The 21,488-nt window shown below is 53.4% G+C and overlaps 2 protein-coding genes across 2 annotated transcripts in view; one reads left to right on the plus strand and one right to left on the minus strand.

Moving 5' to 3' along the window:
* Positions 1–787: 787 nt before the first annotated feature.
* On the minus strand, positions 788–8,818 carry GCHFR (GTP cyclohydrolase I feedback regulator). Its single transcript, XM_059826050.1, has 3 exons — positions 8,783–8,818; positions 5,392–5,486; positions 788–911 (listed from the first exon to the last, which is right to left on the minus strand). Exons 1-3 carry the CDS (start codon positions 8,816–8,818, stop codon positions 788–790), a joined length of 255 nt encoding a protein of 84 aa, XP_059682033.1.
* A 7,733-nt stretch (positions 8,819–16,551) lies between these two features.
* Positions 16,552–21,488, plus strand: part of RMDN3 (regulator of microtubule dynamics 3) — a 42,436-nt gene continuing 37,499 nt past the window's right edge. Inside the window, exons 1-3 of the mRNA XM_059825923.1 lie at positions 16,552–16,717; positions 18,863–19,058; positions 19,712–19,858. Of these exons, the coding sequence (XP_059681906.1) occupies positions 16,552–16,717; positions 18,863–19,058; positions 19,712–19,858 (509 nt within the window). The remainder of the gene's footprint in view (positions 16,718–18,862; positions 19,059–19,711; positions 19,859–21,488) is intronic.

The raw sequence follows: 21,488 nt of genomic DNA on the forward strand, positions 1-21,488 counted from the left end.
TCTCTTTAGAGAAATGTTTTATTGGTGTTACTCCTACAGCAGCATTGATATACAGTCCCAAACAATCCAGCATTGCAACAGCTGCTGTTAAGATTACAGAGCCCGTACCTGAAATGTTCACAAGACCTTTCTGTGCTGCTCTAAGGCTATTTCAGGAACAATGTGTTACACTTGAATGGCACTCTTGGGGCTCAAAGTCTGATGATGCTGCTAACCACAATCTCATTTGGGAGAGAAACCAGCCTTGCTGCCGAGTGAAGGGATTCTCAAAGAGCACTCTGTAGGTTTAGCAGTTCCCGCTTACATTTCAGGGATGAGACAGCATGCCCTCCATGCTTGGCCTCCCCTCCCTACCCACCATGGCCTGGGAGAAGGCGTGCCCTGAACTCTCACAGCTCAGCACGTACCTCTTAGGCAGCCCTGAGGAGCAGGCAGACAAGTCTGTTATTTGAGCTTCCTCCAATGCATGCTAAATAGGAGATGATTAAAATGTAAAAAGATGGTATTTGCCAGAGTGCCATTCAGATGAATGCAGAGATAGGGCCATCTGTTCTCCGTGCGTGATTTTGTCTGGACTGGGCATACCTTCCTCCCCCTGGTCTTGTGAAATGGCAGGGATGGCAAGTTTCCATTGGGTCAAGTTTTGCCTCTACACCACTCTGCTTCCCACGCCCGAGTGCCTGGAGTCTGGGACAGAAAGGAATTAAGGGGAAAAGTTTGCTGTCAGTCCTGCGTGAGATGATCCCCAGCAGGATCTTGTCCAGGTGGAATGCAGAAGTCTTCCTTGCTATTCCTTGTGGAGGCACCACACCAATGTCTGGCCCACGCCTGTCATGCTCACCACCCGGTAACCGCAGCTCTCCAGCTTGTTCAAGACTATCCGCGGTGCATCGTTCACGTAGTACTCCCAGCTGCAAGCAGGAAAGAGGAGAAGAAATAAAATGAGGTGGAGAAGGAAGAGACAAGAATTGCCTTGTGGAAATGACTCTGCCTCACTACTAAACCTATCTAAGACACTGCAGTGACCACATCTGGCATGCTGTCTGTGTGATGCAATGTCTTGGTTAACCAGATGGGGAAAGCCAAAACCCACAGCTACCAAACCAAGGAGGAAGCCTGTCCAAAGTGGAAGGGTCATGTTAAATTGAAACGTGGTTTGGGGACCGGTTGCCCAAACCACATGCTGCTTGGTTAACTGGGCTGAAACTGCAGCAGAGAGGGTTTGTGAGTATTCACAGCTGGGGATTAATGAAAAAAGAGGATAATCTCGGCAAAGCAGGGAAGAATGATTCAGGTGTTTCTAAGGAATGAAAAAACAGTGTTTTGCCTGTGTCAGAGCATGTCTGTAAATTGGGTGTTTTTGAGAGCCTGGGCTTGAAATTTGGGGATTGGAAAAAAATGCTGCCTTCAGCCAAGTATAAAGCCTTTGAAAAACCAGAATTTGTCAGCCCTCGACAGAGCTGCCAAATAAGGTGGAGCACAGGCTCCTCTCTACCCTGGCAGTTCAGAGCAGTTGCATGCTGTGGGTGTCTAGGAACTGACACTTGGGATCTTTGTCCAGCTTTTACTCCTCTGGGGTTTCTGCTGGCTCTGTGCATTTGGAGCAGAAGCTGTCCTTCTTTCCGCCTGGTCCCTCAGGCTGCTTCTCCGCAGAAGACTGGAGGGCTGTGAGACTGCTCCCACCACAAAGAAAATACAGGGTGATTGCAGAGTGGAAGAGTAGCACGATACAGGCACAAAACGGGCTGAATTAGGTGGGGAAGTAGCAGAGCTGAAATGGCAAGTATAACCTTCAGTGCTGGATTTGGCAGCCTTTCTGTTCCTTTAACATAGTCTTTCTGGATGCAGTATTTATTCAAGCAGATGGGATAAGCTTCATAATAGTTTAGCTCTTAGATGACTCACTGTGCCAGATAAGCTGATAATGATGGGCTACAGGATCATTGGTGATCTTGTTTGGGCACCTTAACAAAGACTCCTCTGATTTTCATACTAATAACAATTAAAAAAGACCTAAAAGCATTTCTAAAGTTGCTTTTGCTAAGATTGCAAAGCATTAATGGAGTGGTGAGTGCTTTTAAAGCATGAAATAACACCAAGATGTGAAAGCTTTTTTTCAGTTTCTCAAGACAGACTATACTTTGCTATAATTAGAGATGTGGTGTAAAGATAATATGTATTATTATAAGTGTCTTTGAACTTAATGCTTTCTCTAAGAGGCTTGCCACATACCCTTCAGATTCACATGTTGGAGTTGGTAAATATTATTCCCATTATGCAGAGGAAGGAGCTGAGGCAGGGATTGTTTGTTATTTGTAGGAACCTAAAAAACTGAGTGGTTGAGCTAAAAGCAGAAGGAAAGCTGAGTTGCCCAGGGCTTTAAACACAGCTCCGTATTGAGTGAAACAAAAGATTGCGCACAGTGCATATCAAATACGCCGCTGTCTCTGTGTGCAACCAGTCTGAATCAGGATGGAGTGGCTGGGAACCTTTGCGAAGCCTTTTCTCCCAGCGAAATGCTGGCAGGGAACAGAAAAGTGGCCGAGATTGGAGAGGACTTCTGCACTTCCACATCGTTAGGTACGTGACCCCAGCTGCCCTGCCTCCCAGACGTGCCAAAACCGGAGAGCCCAGATGAGTGCGCATGGGGATGGGATTGGGCTGGGGCAGGAGTGTCCTCCACGCGCAGCTATTTTTAGTGATGGAGCGGACAACCTCCTAGTGGTACCTGCCCGGCTGTCCTTTTGGCTTCCTCGAGGATGGCGTTTGGCTGTGCCCTGGGGAACAGCTAAATTAAAGTATTAGCAGGTGCCTCAGACCTCAGCTCCCAAAATTTGACAGAGAGGCATCAGTTTTCACTTAACACCAAACAGCGCCGATAGCCTTCATAATTACAGGTGGTGCCGGGGACGGTGCCCAGCAGTCATACATGCATGCACATCCACCTGGGTGGACCCAGGAGAATCTCCTTTTCTGCAGCAGCCAAGGGTCAGGCTTTTGATCCTTGGCCCCGCACTGGCTGCCAGAAATGTGCAGGCTGGGGCAGAGCCCGGCTCCCCCCTTGCTAAAGCCCCGATGCCCCCGGGGTTCTGCCCCTGCACATCAGATAGGGGAGCGACAGTGCGTGCCTGCGCGCCGGCAGCTGATTGAACTTAATGATGTGCCGTTCGCAGTAGCTGGTGCAAGGCTGCATAACAGGATCAGTGCTCTCCCTTATTAGAGGCAATTAAGTACTTCATCTGTATCTTACAGTGCCCCAGCAGGTCTGTACTGCTTAGACCTTTTCTTTCAGGCTCCCTCCAATGTCCTGTTTAATGTTTTGGGGCCCACGGTGCTATGGGAAGGGCAAGATTTGCAACGTCCTGTAGCTGGGCTTACAGCTAGCAAAGCCTTGCAGTCAGGTGGAGGGAAAATCCTCCCTGGCCGTGGTGCAAATACAGGAGCTCCCCTCCCTGGTTGGGATTTTTGGCAGAGAGGCGGCCGGGGCTCACCCCGCTGGCAGGCTGCCGTGCCTCTCGGGGTGTCAGCAGCCACATTCCAGCCGGGTTATGTTCTCCACCCCTGTTGCTCAAGCGCAAACGGGGAAGACGTGCCGCAGGGACGCAGTGAAGTTACCCTGGGTATAACACAAGCCGTACCAAGAAGCTGCTGAGGGAGCTCAAAATGCTCCAGGCCACAAGGAGGGAAGAAAGGTGGTGAATCCGCCAGGGAGATCCCATGGGCAGCTCAGATCCCTTCTCCCAAACACGCAAAATGTGGCACTCTGGTTCCTTATAATGCTGCGTCTCCTCCCTGGCTGCTGGGGCAGACACCAGGGAGGCATTTTACCTTTCTTTGCCACCCGAATCCTAGGGATCCTCGCCCCTATCTCTCGGGAGCCAGCAGCACTTCTTCCTTCCTGAAGCCTCTTCTTTTCCCCCTGCCTCGGGTACCCTTCTCTCACTGCAGAGCTCCCTGCCTGCTCCCGGGCTCGGCTCGGCTCGGCAGGCAGCAGCGTGCAGCCGGCACTGCTGCCAATCTCCTGGCCACCCACGGGGTTGGGAATAGCAGCGCGGAGACGGCTCAGCCCAGCAAACCCACCCAGAGCTGCTCGGGAGGGAGATGAGTGACGAGGGGTCCGAGATCAGCCTGCCCGCAGGTGTGGGGAGCTGGCAGCGGCCTGAGTTTGCATTTGGAAGGGTCTCGCTTTAACGGGGGGCCTTCACTATCTTTTATTTAATCTCCTCTTTCTTTAAAATCTTCCACCCCATTCCGGTTTTTAACGCTGCAGGAGTTGAGGACCCGGACCTCGATGTTTGCCGGGCTGGTACCGAGTAGGTGGGTTTTCCCAGCTCCGCCGATGGAAGTTTGAGAACATACTGGGACCCAGAGGCCCCTTCTGTTTAACGCCTGGTTCTCCTCCTACTCCTCCTCTGCGCCACGACGCGAGTGGGCAAGCTGAGCAGAAATCTAACGGCTCCTCTCTGTTGTTTCAGTTTGCTTTTGGGGCTTTGTTTTGCTTTGTGGGGTTGGGTTTTTTTCCTGGAGAAAAACAAGTGAGATATCAAGTGGGGAAAAAAGAAAAAAAAAAAGTGGGCCAAGATGCAACAAACATGCTGGTAACGTCTCCAAGCTGCACTTTGATGAAGGCTGGTGTCAAACCCGGCGTGGGCAGAGACGGGGACATGGAGAAGCTTCAAATATCTATGGCTTGGGAACACGTGGGCTAATGGGTTGGAGTTGGGGGGGGACACAACGGGAAGCAGCTCCAACCCTGGGGCTCAGCAGCCCGAGGAAAAGCTTCAGGAGCCATCAAGAGGGGCTGGCTCAGATACTCGGTAACGGGGAGAAACCTCAAGCTGCACTAGAGAGTGTGACGGGACGGGACAGACTGCGGATGAGCGTGTCGGGAGGCTCGGCACCAGAAAAGGCCACAGCCAGAGCAAGGCTGGGACGGGCACCGTTTGCTTCTGAGCGTCTCAGGGCTGGAAATGCTAATGAGACAGAGGAGGTTTGTCTTTCAGGATTAAGGGTGGGATGAAGGCAGATAAAGTTATGGAGAAAGATTCAAATGCTCACTGTGCCGGTTTTATTTCAGCCAGGGCACGCGTCAGGTAACAGCCAGAAGCATCCCCAGCGTACAGGGGGTGAGGGGGGCATGGGACAGGTGCTCAAATGGGGTCAAAGCAAGGAAAAAGAAAGAACTAAATGAAATACCAGGCAGCGTTCCTTGGGTGAGCGTTAACAGGCAGGGGCAAGGACATGTGCGTGCCCTTCCAGCATCAAACTAGTCCCAGGATTAAATGTGCAGCTGGAAGGTGCCATGGTGAACACACGGACTGAAAATGTTCCAGATTTTCTTGGGAAAATAAGGAGAGGGGAGAGCCTGAAATGTCGCAGCGGAGGACTTACAAGTGGTTGCCCAGCATGTTCCTCTTCGTGGCCCCCAGGAAGCTCATCAGGCTGGGATCCGAATGCTCATCTCCCACCATGGTGGGGCCAACCTCCTGCAGGGAAAGGCAGCGGAGCTGGTGAGCGATGCGTGGCAGCACGGCCACCCCCTCCCCGCTCCCCAGCACAGCTCCAGTTAGAGCTGTACCGGGAAGGGAATTACTGGGAGCCAGTCCAGGAGAGGACCTTGGTGGCTTTGCTCCTGGAGGGCCACCTGCGGGCTGAGCTGGCGGTGGCTCCGGTCCTCTGGGATCCACCACTGGGAACCCCTCTGTAGGAGAGCGACCAGGTGCTACTCACTGCCTCATGGTGCAGAACCAGCAAATCTGTGGGGTTTACCGGGAAATGAGCATCCCCAGGCCAGTTGGGGACCATTTGCCTGTCCCGGTAGAAGATGGCTTTGGGAATGGCTCCGCTAACTGGGAAGGATCAGGGTGAGAAGGCACCACGGAGTGACTGGGACAGATGAGCACCCATGGGATGACGAGGGACAGTCACGCTCCCTTGGAAGCAACAGGAGACCGGAGGAGCTGGGGGGAGGCAGTCAGAGACATGAGTCATCTCACCACCAGAGCCATCAGGTGGACTTCCCACTCGGCATATGGGGGGACCGGGACATTTCTGCACAGTGCTCCGAAAGTGTTACTTCATGAGATATTCCTGGGCTGGAGGTTTTCCAGAACGAAGTATAAGGGCACAGCAGATAACGACAGCGCCAATGCAACCTCCACGATGATTCCCCACTCCCAACCCACCCTGGTGCCTCCGGGGAGGGCAGCGCCCGGCCGCCCTGCAACGCCCAGGCTGGAAGAGCCGGAAAAGACAGCCCTGAACACTGCCCATAGCTACGAGGGCGGGTGAGTGGGAGAGGCATCGCACACCCCTCCGCTGCGGGACTCACAACCCACCCCTCCGTGCTCAGTGCTGAGGGGGGTGCTAAGACGCTCCATGCTCCAAAACCTGCCCCTGCACCTTCCGGGCTATCCCTGAAGATAGCAGGGTTTAATTGATTTTAATAGGCGGAGCAATTGTTTCCTTTTAAATCTCCTCCACGCTACTTATGAAAAGTTTGCAGGTGAAAACTGTTCTTCCGAGAGACGTCCCCCATCCACTGGCAAACCTACATCACACTATTATCAACACTTTATAATACACAAAGGGCCGCTCAACTCTAAATAACCTCAGAAATATTTTAAGTATCACCCAGACCCTTTTTGACCCCTCTCTTCTCTATCACCCCCTGGAGAAGACAAAGCCCAGGGACAGGACAAGCGTCCCTGAGCCTCGAACAGAGGTTGTGCTTGGAGGTTCGCAGGCTGCGTGCTCCGCCGCTGCGGCGTGGAGCCCTCGGTCCCGGGAGCAAGCGCAGCAGGATGGGAAACTGCACACCTTGACCCACGGTGAGTTTAGCAACGCAGCGGCCGGACAGTCTGACGGCAGAGAAAGCAGAGAGTTTCTTCTTGGCTGGGAGTGCCGAGATAGCTGGTTTGGGGAAAGCGGATGGGTGAGGGCTGAACGCAGCAGAGCGGGTGAAATCCCTCCCTGACAGCATCCATCTACACACCGGCGCTGGCAAATTGCCTGTAAATCATGAGCCTCGGTCAGATCCCAACTAGAAGCACTTACGCAGCGCCACTAATCAAACAGTTTAGCGAGCCGTGCAAACGCGCAGGCACACGCTCAGCTGCCTGGAGTGCTGCAAAAGACGGAAAGCGAAGCAGAGCAAGAGCCCCCTCTGCTCGCCGCTCCCCGTGCAGCCCTCCTGCCCGCAGCCCGGCTCCGTGTACCCACGGGAGACACGGAGACACGTGCCACGGGAGGGAGTGACTCGTCCCTGCCCTGGCCACTGCCCAGTCAACCACCCCCTGCTCGGCCAGGACGGAATGTTTCCAGCCGCGGCTCAATGCCAAGTTGCAGGTTGGAAATGTTTGCTTTGCCCTGCTGAAGAGCAGAGTTTCCAAAGTCTCCCGGGGGGGGAAATGCGCTAAGCTACGCTAATCCAGTCCACCCTGTTGCATGCCTTTCCCCAAAGCGCCAGAAACCCCAACCATGTGGCGCTTTGTGTATCTCGGTCCATAACCACTTAATCAACTTGTATGATGCCAAATATCACCGCCAACAGATGCTTCGGTGACGCAGCACCCCCACACGTCCCCGTTCTCAATTCACCGCTCGCTTGGTTTGAGGTGTGTGCGTAACGGGACATCTTCAGCGACAGCGGCAGCATCTTTCACCGAACTCCTGCCAGCTTGTTGTTGATTTGCTTTTTTCACCGTCGTTCCCTTCCTATTGCAAACTGACATCGTCACATTTTGCCCTTCAGACGTACAGTTCCCCTTTGTCTTGGGAGAAGAAAATAAGCCCAGACACACACGCGTCTATCTGCTCTTGCAGTCCTGGCAGGACGCACCAGCTGGCAGCGGGTCGGCTGCTCTGTGGACCGCAGAGGCTGCCATCACTGGGAAGCAACGTTTCCTTTACATCTTTTCATGAGAACACGGGGCTGCACTCCCAGCCCGAGTCTCGGCCAGAGATCCCTGCCGCTGCCCGGGCTGCTGCGCAGCAGCCCCGCTGCCCGTAGTGCCCTTCCCTTTGGCTACGGCTGCGTTTCCCACCGTGAAGCGGCTGTTCGGGGAAGAGGGAAAACCCCAGTGAGGACACGTGGCCAGAATCACACAGAATCACAGCATCACTAAGGTTGGAAAAGACCTGTCAGATCATCAGTCCAACCACTAACCCAACCCCACCATGCCCACTAAACCATGTCCCGCAGTGCCACGTCCACACCTTCCTTGAACCCCTCCAGGGATGGTGACTCCACCACCTCCCTGGGCAGCCTCTTCCAGTGCTTCACCACTCTCTCAGGAAAGACATTTTTCCTAATATCCAGCCTAAACCTCCCCTGGCACAACTTGAGGCCATTCCCTCTTGTCCTTCCTTGACGTTCACGGGATGCTACGAGAAGTTTCCCCAGTTACGCTCCCTGCTGCTCGAGGGGGGGTTCAGGGGGAAAGGAGCGGGGGTACGGGCACCCCAGTGCCCCTCTCCTCGCCGCAGGGATGGGGTGCCGGGAGGCGCGAGGGCGGCTGCGCACCGCGTGCTCGTGCCCGACACCTCGCACCGGGCGCCAGCAGCCGGGGCGCGGCGTGGCCGTGCCGGGGGTCCCCCAGGCCCGCGGGGCGTCCCCCCCCCCGAGCCCCGCGCCCCCCCAGCGCCAGGCGCAGCCCAGCCCGGGCCAGCAGCGGGGGCAGCCGGAGGCAGCGGTGCCCGCGGCAGCCGGGGCTGCGCCCCCCGTCCGGCCCCCCCAGCCCCGGCACCGGGGGGCCGGGGGGCAGCGGCGGGGCGGACTCACCATGCGGATCTGCGTGCTGATGAGGAGGTACGGCATGATCCCGCTCCCGCTCCCGCTCCGCCGCCGCCGCTCGGGGGGGCCGTGCCCGGGGGCCGCCCCCAGCGTCCCGCCCCGCCGCGCCACCGCCCCCGGGCAGCGCTCCCGCCCGCCGCGTCCGCGGGGGGGTCCGGGCAGCCGCGAGCCGGGGCTGGGGGGAGCCCGCAGAGGGCCCACGGGCCCTGCGGGGGGCTTAACCCCGCGTGGAGGGGCGGCCCCGCCGGGGCTGCGGAGGGGGCACGTCCCCGCGGGGCACCGCCGGCCGCGGCCCCCCCGGGGGTCCTGGCGCTGCTTCCCGGCGAGGGGGAGCGGCGGGAGGCGATGAGGGGCAGGGGGACAGGGGGGGACAGGGGACAGGGGGGGACAGGGGGACAGGGGGCACAGGAGAGGATGATGGACAGGGAGACGGGACAGGGGGGGACAGGGGGGGACAGGAGAGGATGATGGACAGGGAGACAGGACACGGGGACAGGGGGACAGGGGGACACAGGAGAGGATGATGGACAGGGAGACAGGACACGGGGACAGGGGGACACAGGAGAGGATGATGGACAGGGAGACGGGACAGGGGGACACGGGGACAGGGGGACACAGGAGAGGATGATGGACAGGGAGACGGGGGACAGGGGGACACAGGGGGACACAGGAGAGGATGATGGACAGGGAGACAGGACACAGGGACACGGGGACAGGGGGACACAGGAGAGGATGATGGACAGGGAGACGGGACAGGGGGACACGGGGACAGGGGGACACAGGAGAGGATGATGGACAGGGAGACGGGGGACAGGGGGACACAGGGGGACACAGGAGAGGATGATGGACAGGGAGACAGGACACAGGGACACGGGGACAGGGGGACACAGGAGAGGATGATGGACAGGGAGACGGGACAGGGGGACACGGGGACAGGGGGACACAGGAGAGGATGATGGACAGGGAGACGGGGGACAGGGGGACACAGGGGGACACAGGAGAGGATGATGGACAGGGAGACAGGACACAGGGACACGGGGACAGGGGGACACAGGAGAGGATGATGGACAGGGAGACAGGACAGGGGGACACGGGGACAGGGGGACACAGGAGAGGATGATGGACAGGGAGACGGGGGACAGGGGGACACAGGGGGACAGGGGGACACAGGAGAGGATGATGGACAGGGAGACGGGGGGCAGGGGGGGACAGGGGGGCACAGGAGAGGATGATGGACAGGGAGTGGGGGACGGGGACACAGGAGGACGGGGACACAGGGGAGATTGATGGACAGGGAGATGGGGGACAGGGGGACACAGGAGAGACTGATGGACTGTGAGGTGATGGACCAGGAGGCGATGGACAGGGAGACAAAGGACAGTGAGGTGGTGGACAGGGTGATGATAGACAGACGAGGGACCAGGAAATGATGGACAGGGAGACGAAGGACCGGGAGGTGATGGACAGGGAGATGGAGGACTGGGAGGTGATGGACAGGGAGATAAAGGACCGGGAGATGATGGACAGGGAAATGAGGACTGGGAGCTGATGGACCAGGAGCCGGGCAGGTGGGGAGCCCTGGACCCTGCAGAGCATCCCAGGTACCGCCTGGGGCCCTTCCCAAACATTCCCCTGGAGCAGGGTGTTCGGCACAACCAGCATATTGGGAAAAAAGTCCCTTTTTCTATGGGCTATTGAGCTTTTATCTGGAAACATGGGAGTTTAAATCCCTTCAAAATTTGAGGAGAAGCTCATTTCCTGAGACCGGGACAGACAGAGGTGCTGCTTCCTCCGTAGGTGCTGATGGAGTAATTCCCCCCTCAACACCACCCTAGCAGTTTGAAAACTGTATATAAAGCAAATAATCACAGAATCACAGAATCACAGAATCACTAAGGTTGGAAAAGACTTGTAAGATCATCAAGTCCAACCTTAAAAAAACAAAACAAAACAAAAAAACCCACAAACAACAACAAAAAAAAAACCAAACCACAGCACACCAAAAACCAACCCACCCAACACCACACAGCACCATGCCCATCAAGCTACATCCCACAATGCCACATCCACACGCTCCTTGAATACCTCCAGGGAGGGTGACTCTACCACCTCCCTGGGCAATATTTCCATAAATAGCAAATAATAGTTCCCCAGCCTCAAAGCTTCAACAGAAACCTCTCCATGCAGCTCACCAGAAACTATTAACAAGCCGTAATCAATTCCTAATTTTGCTAGGAACCTTCAGAAACAAACGACCGCAGGAGAAAGCAGAAGGGTGTTCCCGTGCCCAGGGTCGCTACCCCGCGTCCCTCCTGCCGAACCTGGGGCCGGTTTGTCTGCACTGCCCCGAGTTACTGATTAACTCCAACAGGGAGCAAGGGAGAAAATTAACATTTCTGCTCGCTAGGCTAACGGAAACACTGCGACAAAGCCAAACCTTGCTAACTGTTACCAGCAACGTTATCATGAACGTGTTTGTTGGGTTTGGCATGACAAAAGAAAATAACCAACAGAGGTTGTTGGTATCATCTTCCGAAAATGTGCTCCAAATATCCCAATACATTCATTTCAAGCTGTCTGTGGGATACCTCACTCCATGGGTTAAACGTCAGCTCATTTAGGTCACCTCCATCCTAAGGAGGGTCTCCCCAAAATCCCCACTGCCAGAACAGTCTGAATGTTTACTCATAACTCCTATTTTCCACTGTAAACCTGCGTTTGGCTTCCAGTGCGACAAATTAACACGTTATTGCCTCTGTTGCCCCATTAATGAAAAGGAAATGCTGCTTCCTGCGCATTTCACCGGGGTCGTGTTTGATTTCGACAGGAGTCCCAAAATCCATAACCCCTTTGGACCTCAACCGGCCGGTCTCACTGCGCCCATGGTCCCGTGGCTACCGTCCCGCCGGCCGCAGACATTAGTACAGAATCCAGACCCTTCGGTCTAGCCACAAATTAAAGAAAAAACTAGCCAGGGTTCTCGCTGCATGGCAGCCTGCCTGGCTCTCGCTCTCGCTAGTCGGTCTGGCTCATGCACCGCTCTTTCTTGGCGAGGGGGGGGAATAAGAGAGGAAAATGAGAACAGAGCCTGCACACAAGATTTCGGTATTGAATTTCCTGATGAGATACCGAATCTGGGAGACAGCCCAAGCGCTCAGCCCTGCAGGGGCGTGAGAGCGAGCTATAAAATACGGTGCAGTATATCTCGGCGGCACCATTCATCATCCGAAAGCAACTTATTACCCTTTGGCACTGGCTCCAATCAGTCTGCTCACAGCCCTTGTCGGACATGGAGAGAAACAGGGGCCAGTGGGAGCTGCCAGCTCTGAATCTCTCCCAACAACTCAGATAAAAGAAAGGAAAAGGTTATTTGGCTGTGCCAGAAATCACCACCCCGGTACCCACGCTTACGAGAGGCAAGGGGCGTATGGAGAGCTTTTTTTTTCCTCTTCCGACAGCAGTGGCTTTTTCTAACCAACACCTTCTTCTTTCTGCAGCACCCAATTAAATTTCCTGCCCGGAATATTACTAATTGGATGGAGGGCAGCACCTTAGGACAAGCATCCCCGGAACCTGAGGGGTGGGTTTGCTTCTTGAAGGCGAATCGCACTGTGGAAGACGAGCAAACTGCTGATCGCTGTGTCTGATCGCAAGGAGAAACCCCCAAGAGGTTGTACTTTAAACCTGATGGAGCGGTACTGCTCGTTATCCGAGGCTGCCGCGGGGAAGCTCTGTGCTTGGGGCACAGGAATAAAAGGATGTGTTTAATTCATCTTTCTAGTAATGACTACGCTGCAGGGGGTGTTAAAGGAATCACTAGTTTTCCTTTGGCTGTTCCAGAAGAAGACATTTCTAGTTTCAATAATCCTGGTAGAAGCAGTTTCTCCCCTAAATCCCACAGATTTAGGGGATCACACCAGAAATGTAACTGCCCCATGCGTTCACTGCGTTTACTGCAGAAAGGAGAAGTTCCAACCCCAAAGGCTCGGGTTGGTTATTTGGCCATTCCTACCTTCGCCTTACACGGAGTCCATTGCCACCTAAAATACTGCGATCTCGACCCAAGATCTGGCGGCTCTTCACACCCCCTGTACCACAACAAGTCCTATGAATAGTGCCCTCGCTAAAACGACCTTTTTCCACTCCCGCTACGTCACTCAGCAGCTTTGGGCTTTCCTCAATACCTTTTTTTTGTACATTTGTCCCTTAGTGCTGGAAGCTGTCAAACCCCCAGCCAGCCGAGAGGGAGGTTTGGGACATTCCCCGTTTTACTGCAGTCCTGTCGCTGCTCCCGGAGCAGGGCAGCATTCTTCGGGGCACGTGCCGGGCCCAGAGCTCGCCGGCTGATGGGCCAAGCCGCCTGCGAGCACCTCTGCTTGGGGGATGAGCAGCCTTCGCCGTGTCAAACAGGCGGATATTCCAAGAGCATCGCACTTAATGACAGCTTGACGCCTCTGAAAGTCGTTGCCTTTCGTCTTAATAGTGTCCCCAGTTATTCAAGAGGTCGCTGATCCGTAGCATTGGGTCTTTACAGCCTGTTGGCTTTGATCCTGCTCCGGGGGATGAAGTCGTGGACTTGTTTTTACGAGGAAGCAGTGATTTTCATACCGCGTTTTGATGCCACATGGGAGAAATACAGACTTTCTCCCACAGAGCCGAAGGTAAAAATACTTGGCAACTCCCTTTTGCTTCTCGAGGCACTTTGCTTCGTGCATCAGACGCGAGGCCACGCGTCACTGGTCTCAGCGCCACATTAGGCACGTCTGCTGGAGACCTGCAGCAGCAGACAGGCCCAAGTTGTCTTTGTAAAACCGAATCACACGGTTATTTTAGGAAAAGTAAAGCATTTAGAGAAAAGAAAACATCTTAAATCAGTCTACGTGCGTGTTGATCTTACCCAGAGCCCCACCGAGTTCCAGTGCTGCACAAGGTGGGTCGGATGGCGGGTGCTCTGGCACGCGTGAGCGTTTCAGACCAGAACTGATGTTGTTCCCAGATGCTGACCAGCCCCGTCCTTCCCCAACCAGCGATTTGATCGGTGGTTTATGATTTACTCCCCCTGCCTCCAGCCCCAGCAAAACCAATTCACGATGAAATGGGAAGGGACGTTACTACTGCCCCACCCCCAGCAGCGGTCCCTGCTGCTGTTACAGAACAGTTTAACGACAATAACGAAGAGGCCGGCGCAACCTGGGGCTTCGTTTGTGGGGCTGGCACGTTTGGGAGCAAAAAGATAATAATCACAGAATCACACAGAATCACAGAATCACTACGGTTGGAAAAGACCTGTAAGACCATCAAGTCCAACCACCAACCCAACCCCACCATGCCCACTAAACCATGTCCCGCAGTGCCACGTCCACACGTTCCTTGAACACCTCCAGGGATGGTGACTCCACCACCTCCCTGGGCAGCCTCTGCCAGTGCTTCACCGCTCTCTCCGTTAAGACATTTTTCCTAATATTCAGCCTGAACCTCCCCTGGTGCAACTTGAGGCCATTTCCTCTTGTCCTGTCACTTGTCACTTGGGAGAAGAGACCAACACCCACCTCCCCACAACCCCCTTTCAGGCAGTTGTAGAGAGCGATGAGGTCTCCCCTCAGCTCCTCTTCTCCAGACAGAACACCCCCAGCTCCCTCAGCCGCTCCTCATCAGACTTGTGCTCCAGACCCCTCACCAGCTCCGTCGCCCTTCTCTGGACACGCTCCAGCACCTCAGTGTCCTTCTTGGGGAACATCAGATCCAAGGGGGATTTCAGATCCACCTACCCACCAGCGTGCGGCTGTTGTCTGCTGGTGTAAAGGGGTTAAAGTGAGAGAGCAGAGCACCTATTCTTTCCGGAAATTAAATTTCTTTCAGAAAGCTTGGGTTTGTTACTTTCATTAAAGCGTGACGGGGAAGAAAACAATAAGGCCGCGGCACCGTGTCGCTCAGATACCATCTTTAATATCAGCGGGAGTTTGCGCTGCCCGGAGCCGTAGGGCTGTACGTCATAACTGCGCAAAGAGATGCAGCCTGTTCCCCCCACGCCTGCGTCAAGGGATCGTCACCGCAGCCGTGGCCCTGTGTCGCTCGCCAGTCGGAGAGGACAGGGACAGGTCACAAGGTGTTGGCGGGCAACGAGCCAGCGGCCATAGCGGTGTTTCTCCCGATACCACCAGAACCACAGCCCAACGCCGCACAGTGCCGGCACCTGCGGCACCAGACCCGCCATGCGCCAGGAGCGACAGCCGCTGTGCCGGTGCGGTGGGGGCTGCGGCGGCTCCCTGGGGCGGTGGTGACGCAGGCGGGTTAGGGAGGCTGCGGTGCAGCGCGAGCGGCTGGGTTGGGGTGCTGGGTGCGGAGCTGGGGGTCTGGGGGGGGAGTGGAGCCGTGGGGGTTGGCATAGTGTGGGGTAGGTGCAAGTGTAGGTGCACGGTCACGTCCGGGTGAAGGTATAGGTGTAGGTGAAGGTATAGGTGTGGGTGCAGGTATAGGTGTGGGTGCAGGTGGAGGTGAACGTGCAGGTGCAGATGTAGCTGTAGGTGCAGTTTTAGGTGCAGGTGCAGGTGTAGGTACAGGTTTAGGAGTAGGTGTAGGTGTAGGTTTAGGTGCAGGCTTAGGTGCAGGTGTAGGTGTAGGTGTAGGTGCAGGTGTAGGTGTAGGTGCAGTTTTAGGTGCAGGTGCAGGTGTAGGTACAGGTTTAGGAGTAGGTGTAGGTGTAGGTTTAGGTGCAGGCTTAGGTGCAGGTGTAGGTGTAGGTGTAGGTGCAGGTGTAGGTGTAGGTGCAGTTTTAGGTGCAGGTGCAGGTGTAGGTGCAGGTTTAGGTGCAGGTGTAGGTGTAGCTGTAGGTGCAGGTGTAGGTGTGGGTGCAGGTTTAGGAGTAGGTGTAGGTGCAGGTGTAGGTGTAGGTGCAGTTTTAGGTGCAGGTGCAGGTGTAGGTGCAGGTTTAGGTGCAGGTGTAGGTGTAGCTGTAGGTGCAGGTGTAGGTGTGGGTGCAGGTTTAGGAGTAGGTGTAGGTGCAGGTTTAGGTGCAGGTTTAGATGCAGGTGTAGGTGTAGCTGTAGGTGCACTTGCAGGTGTAGGTGCAGTTTTAGGTGTAGGTGCAGGTGTAGGTGTAGGTGCAGGTTTAGGTGTAGGTGTAGGTGCAGGTTTAGGTGTAGGTGTAGGTGCAGGTTTAGGAGCAGGTGTAGGTTTAGGTTTAGGTGTAGATGTAGGTGTAGGTGTAGGTGCCGGTTTAGGTGCAGGTTTAGGTGCAGGTGTAGGTGTAATTAGGTGTAGGTGTAATTAGGTGTAGGTGCAATTAGGTGTAGGTGTAGGTGTAGGTGCAGGTTTAGCTGCAGGTATAGGCGCAGGTATAGGTTTAGGTTTAGGTTTAGGTGCAGGTGTAGGTGCAGGTGTAGGTGTAATTAAGTGTAGGTGTAGGTGCAGGTATAGGCGCAGGTGTAGGTGTAAGTGCAGGTGTAAGTGTAGGTGCAGGTGTCGGTGTCATTAGGTGTCGGTGTAATTAGGTGAAGGTGTAATTAGGTGTCGGTGTAATTAGGTGTAGGTGTAATTAGGTGTCGGTGTCATTAGATGTCGGTGTCATTAGTGTCAGCGTCTCGCTGGCGGCCTCGTGACGTCACAGGGGGCGCGCCCTGGCGCCGGGCCGGGCCCTGCGGCGCGCGTTGATGACGCCCCGCCTCGCCATAGGGCGCCTCTCTGGGCGCGTCACCCCCGCGCGCCGCCCGCAGCGGCAGGCGGACGGTGGCCGCGCGGGGCTCCGGCTCGGGGCGGCGATGGCGCGGCCCGGGCCCGGCCGGCTGGCGCTGGGGCTGGGGCTGGGGCTGGCGCTGGGCGCCGGCCTGGGCCTGCTCTGGGTGCTGCGGCGGCGGCGGCGCGGCGGGCGGCCCTGGCGGCGGGGCAGCGGTCGGCAGGCGGAGGCCGCGGGGCGCCGGAGCCAGGGTAGGAGGGCGCCGCGGGGCCGGGGCCGTCAGCGGGGCGGAGGGCGCTGCGCCCCGGCCCGCCCTTCCAGCCCGCCCCGGCCTCGGCCGGTGTGCCGGGCTGTCTGCCACCGCTCTGCCGCCCGACGCGGGGGGCCACCCGGGGCGGGGAAGGGGCGCTCCCGGCCGGGCGTGGGCCTTGGGCGCGCCCCGGGAAGGGGGGCTCTGCCCCGGCCCTGCGCGTTCCCTTGAAAACTGATTTTACGAAGGCCGCCTCAGCGGGCGAAGGCTTGTGACTGCCCTGTGCTAGCCTGGCCTCCGCGGTGCGCTCTGAGGAGCTGTTTTAGGGCTTTAAATTTACCCGCTCGCTGCCGAGCGCCGGTGGGGCCGAAGCTCTGAACTTCGAAGGACGCTGATGCGGAAACCTGAGCGTTTTCCCGCTTACCCACGTCCGCCCCAGACTGCGGGAGCGGAAAGCGAGAACCCGTTTGTTCATAGCGATTGCTCGGGTTTTAAAATGGGACCGGCAGCCCCGAGGGCCAAGCGAGTACAAGTGCCTGGTGTTTCCCCTCAGTAATACGTATCGTTCCGTAGGCTGGATTTAAAACATAAAATTACCTGTAGGGAAGCAGCCCTACTTGGGCATCTTTATTGGGCTATTGAAGGCTTGTCTTTGCTGCTGTGTTGGGGCGGGAGTAGTTTGTGAGCAGTGTTTTAATCTGTGATGTTGCAGAACCAGGTTTTAGATACTTGTACCTTCATATTCTCTTGCTACGCTGCATGCAGCGTATACCGTCCAAGCTGTATAGCAGTAACGGGATGACTTTGATAGGCTGGGAACTGTTGCTGCAATAAATGTCTGCCCCTGGCCACTGACCAGCTATCTTAGAAGAAATCTGTTCCTCCAGTTTCACAGGACTTTGCCCCGAAACAGCAGGTCCCGGGCGGAACTGGGGAAAAAAGGAGAGTCAGCCTCTGCTGCTGTGATAACGGGAGCAGCAACAAATGCCGCCTGAGGCGTGCTTGCAAACGGCGCGCTGAGACTCTGTACAGCCCCTTCTCGAGAAAACAGCAAAGCAGCCAGCGTAATTTCTGACAAGCAAGAGAAGAGTAGGGAAAAGGTTCCAGTACTGCTTTATTTAGGAGAATGTAGATTTTTATCTCTGATTTAGAGGCGTTAACGCAGGGTACCCTGGAAGATAAGCCCTTAATTTTTGCAAATCTGGCTCTTTTTTGAGAGTGACTCTTTTTGTTGTTGTTCTTAATGTAAAAAGAGTGTTCCTTCTTAAATAATTGACTTAACTGGTAGCATATTTATTTATAACATTTATGAGCTTTCAAGAAAACATATTTAAAATCCAGTGATGTAAATCTGTTCTTGCATGCTGGTTGATCATGCTGCATCTGCAAGAACGTTTAAGGATCAAGCAGGTCAAGGTTCCAGATACTCGGGAGAAGGCAATGCCACGTTTTAACGACAAAACTGCTATTTAACGTCTGATGTTTCCTAGTTGGGTTTCTGTGGGTTTTTTTTTCCTTGAATAAGAATAGAGGGGTTTTTTGTTTGGTGCTGTGGTTTGTTTTTTTTTTTTTTTAAAGAATAGGTCTTTTTTTGCCAAAATTAGCTTCCGTTGTCCCTGTTCATTGTCACATGTTATGTTGTAAGCTGGTTGCTTTCCTGACCGGTGGCCTCCTGAGCTGATTGCAATTCGGGAGAAAAGCAGAGTGTAGTTTTTCAGTGTGATGTTAATACAGAAGTGTGGAGAATAGGAATTAAATTTATTTGCAGTAAGGACTTTAAAAAAAAAAACAACACAAAACCCACAGCAGTTTCTTCCTCTACAGTAGTCTCTGTGATATTCAGTATGGGTTTTGCTCTTTTAAAAATTTTTTTACAAGGGGATTTTTATAGAAGTGTAGTTAAAAGGGCTTTATTTACTCCTAATTGCTATTGCAAATCTGTTAAATGTGGCTGGATGCTGGTGTGAGAGAAGGGAGCGGTAAACCAGTTGAAGAACCCAAAACCTTAGGCCAGGTCAGGCAGCAATACTTGAGACCGAGCCTCATATCCTCCGTCTTCTGAAAACAAAATTGTACTGAGGTTTCCCATGTGAAATCCTTTCCCATTTGCATCTAATGGACTTTTTCTCCTCTTGTTTTCTTTAAGTCGTGCCCAGAGTGCCGGTTCCTGTCGAGGCGGGAGATGGTGCAATGTCCACACCTCTCCTGACGCAGGGCGAGGCCGTGGATGTGCTGGAGCGCCTCGATTTCGTGTTGAGAAACATTTCAGAGCTAAGAAAAGAAGTGGAGGAGCTACGAAACAGCCTGCAGCACTTAGCCGCAGAAATCGTTGGCGAAGTCAGGTATCAACCCTGCCCCTTTCTGTCTTTTTCTACTGTTGCACATGTTTACTCCATAGCCATGACTGAGCATGTTAAATTTGAAACCCCAAAGTGGAAGAAGTGTGTCTCTAGCGTCCACTGGCATTACGTCTTGACCTCCAGTGAGATTAATGTACAAAAAATTGTACATTTAGCCAGGGTTGTTTTTTTCTTACGGAGTGTTAAGTAGTGACACTTGCTTCACATTCTAGACTGGGAAGGTTACTTGTTCTGCAAATGTTTGTCTCTTGTTACTGCTATGTTCTCTCCGTTTGCTGCCAGCTGTAGGTAACTTTTGATATAGCATAGAATTATTACAGAATTCTGCAAGATGTTTCAGGATTCCTTGGTCTTTGTCCATTGAGGAAATCAGAGGAATGCATGTGATATGATTACCCCTTTGTATATGGATTGCATATATGGGTTATATATGGACCAAGTCTGCGGTCAGACTCACTTTAATGATGTTCGCTGTATGGCAGCGGGATGTTCGTATAAGCAAGAGCAAGTCACCTTGTGAATTTTTCGGGCATAGAGTGGACTGGATAGAATGTGCTAGAGAAGAGAAGGGAAGTGAAATAGCAGACATTTCACTATCAAATGTTTATTTGTTTCTCTTTTTGCCTTCCTCAAAGGTCCCATCTGGAGGAAACCCAGAAAGTAACTCGCCGGAGGCGGTTCCCGTTTCCTAGAGAAAGAAGCGATTCCACAGGCTCCAGTTCAATTTATTTCACAGCCAGCTCAGGAACAGCCAACACGGACGATGGAGAAAGTGAAGGAGGGTAAGCAGAGCACCAGGTTAGAAGCAGCTTTTATGGGCCTTGGTGCCCAACTACTTACATCTGAGCAGTTTCTAATGTAAAGGAAGGGATTTTTTTTTCCACAGGTGTCTGTCATCCTGTTTTTATTTGCTTTTATTACAGTAAGTCTGCTACTGCCAGGGCCAGATTGAGAGAAGTGCAGCAATTTCGACTTCTAGAGAAAGGAGAGAAAGAAAAAAAAACGTAGTTTTTGAGGGTTTTTTAAGCAATAATTTGATTAGGGAACCCTGCAGGAAGAAGGGAAGTAGAAGTCCAGCCTGGGACTTGAGTGAGAGAGTTTATAAATAAAATTTCCATACAATAATATATTGTAGAATGTCTGGAAAACTTGAGAAAGTTAAAAATAAATTCCAAGTAACTAAAATGTCTTTGGCTAGGGTATTTCTTACGGATTTTTCTCAGTGTGTCACACTGATCGGTTGTGTTGCTTAAGTTCTTATAATTTTAAAACAACTGAAAAGTACCACATAGATTAAGAACGTCAGCAAAAATTACAATATAGATGCAAGGATTGTCATGTTGGATAGATAACAAGAGGTCTGCTGCACACGTGTATGTGACTGCTGCCTTTCTGATGAAATGCTTCTGTGCCTTAATTCTATAGCCTTTGAGGGATGTAAACGTGTTCTAAAACATGCAGTGCTGGCCGCATACGTTTTCCCAGGGAAGCTGAGAAGAAATGTAATTTAAAAGAGAGACGTTAATTATAGCACTGAGAGGAAGGCAGGCAGAATTTGGACGTGACATGCTGTTTGGTGGCAGCTTAATGAGCGGTCAGCTGGTGCAAACTGACACTTGGTGACACTTGGGTTTGTCACTGGGGGACAAAGCAGCCAGTGCTGTAGCAGCCTCCTAGAACAAAGGATGCGGATCTGCAGGAAAACAGGCTTCATGGCTGCCGTAAAACCGTGTCATTTTAGTATTTTATCTTAGTGTCTGGAATTGGTGAAGCAGGAAAGAGCCGATGCGACCTTATTCAAATTTTCGAACTGCTTCATTCTTCTGGAGTGGGTGTTCGTATGAAAGCAAAATTAGGGAGTAAGTGATTCACGATGGTGTAATAGGTAACAAGGCTGCATAACAAATTTTAAAACTATTGTAGAGTTGGTTCTGAAGACAAGACCTTGCTCTCTAGAGAATAACAGATGCATTGAGTCGTCAGGGTGCCAATGCTTTTTGTAAAGCATACTGAAAAGGGTGTTCTTTGTCCCCAGATACCAGCCCTAGGTGTCATCTGATCATTAGAAAATTTTAAGTCATGGTAGAGGTCGACAACGGTTCCAAGGTTCTGAGAAGACATCCTCCTGAGGGGACCTCAGGTGACCTCTGGAGCGGGGGTGTCTTTTGCTGCAAAACCTCATTACTTTATTGGGAACCTGCTGATGGTTGGAGGAGTTCTTACATTTTATTTAAAAACTGTAGTTAGGTAGAATGACCAGTGTGGAGAATTAGTGGATAAGCAGCTCTCATCCGATTTTAAAAAAATCGGAATAGTGTATAATTTCTCACTCTGGTATTTGTCCTATACATATAGGTATAATATTAGTCTGTTTGGGACCAGCTGCCTTTAGTACGCAATATTGTCTGTTAG

The sequence above is a fragment of the Gavia stellata genome, chromosome 17 (genome assembly GCF_030936135.1).
Source record: "Gavia stellata isolate bGavSte3 chromosome 17, bGavSte3.hap2, whole genome shotgun sequence".
NCBI lineage: Eukaryota > Metazoa > Chordata > Aves > Gaviiformes > Gaviidae > Gavia > Gavia stellata.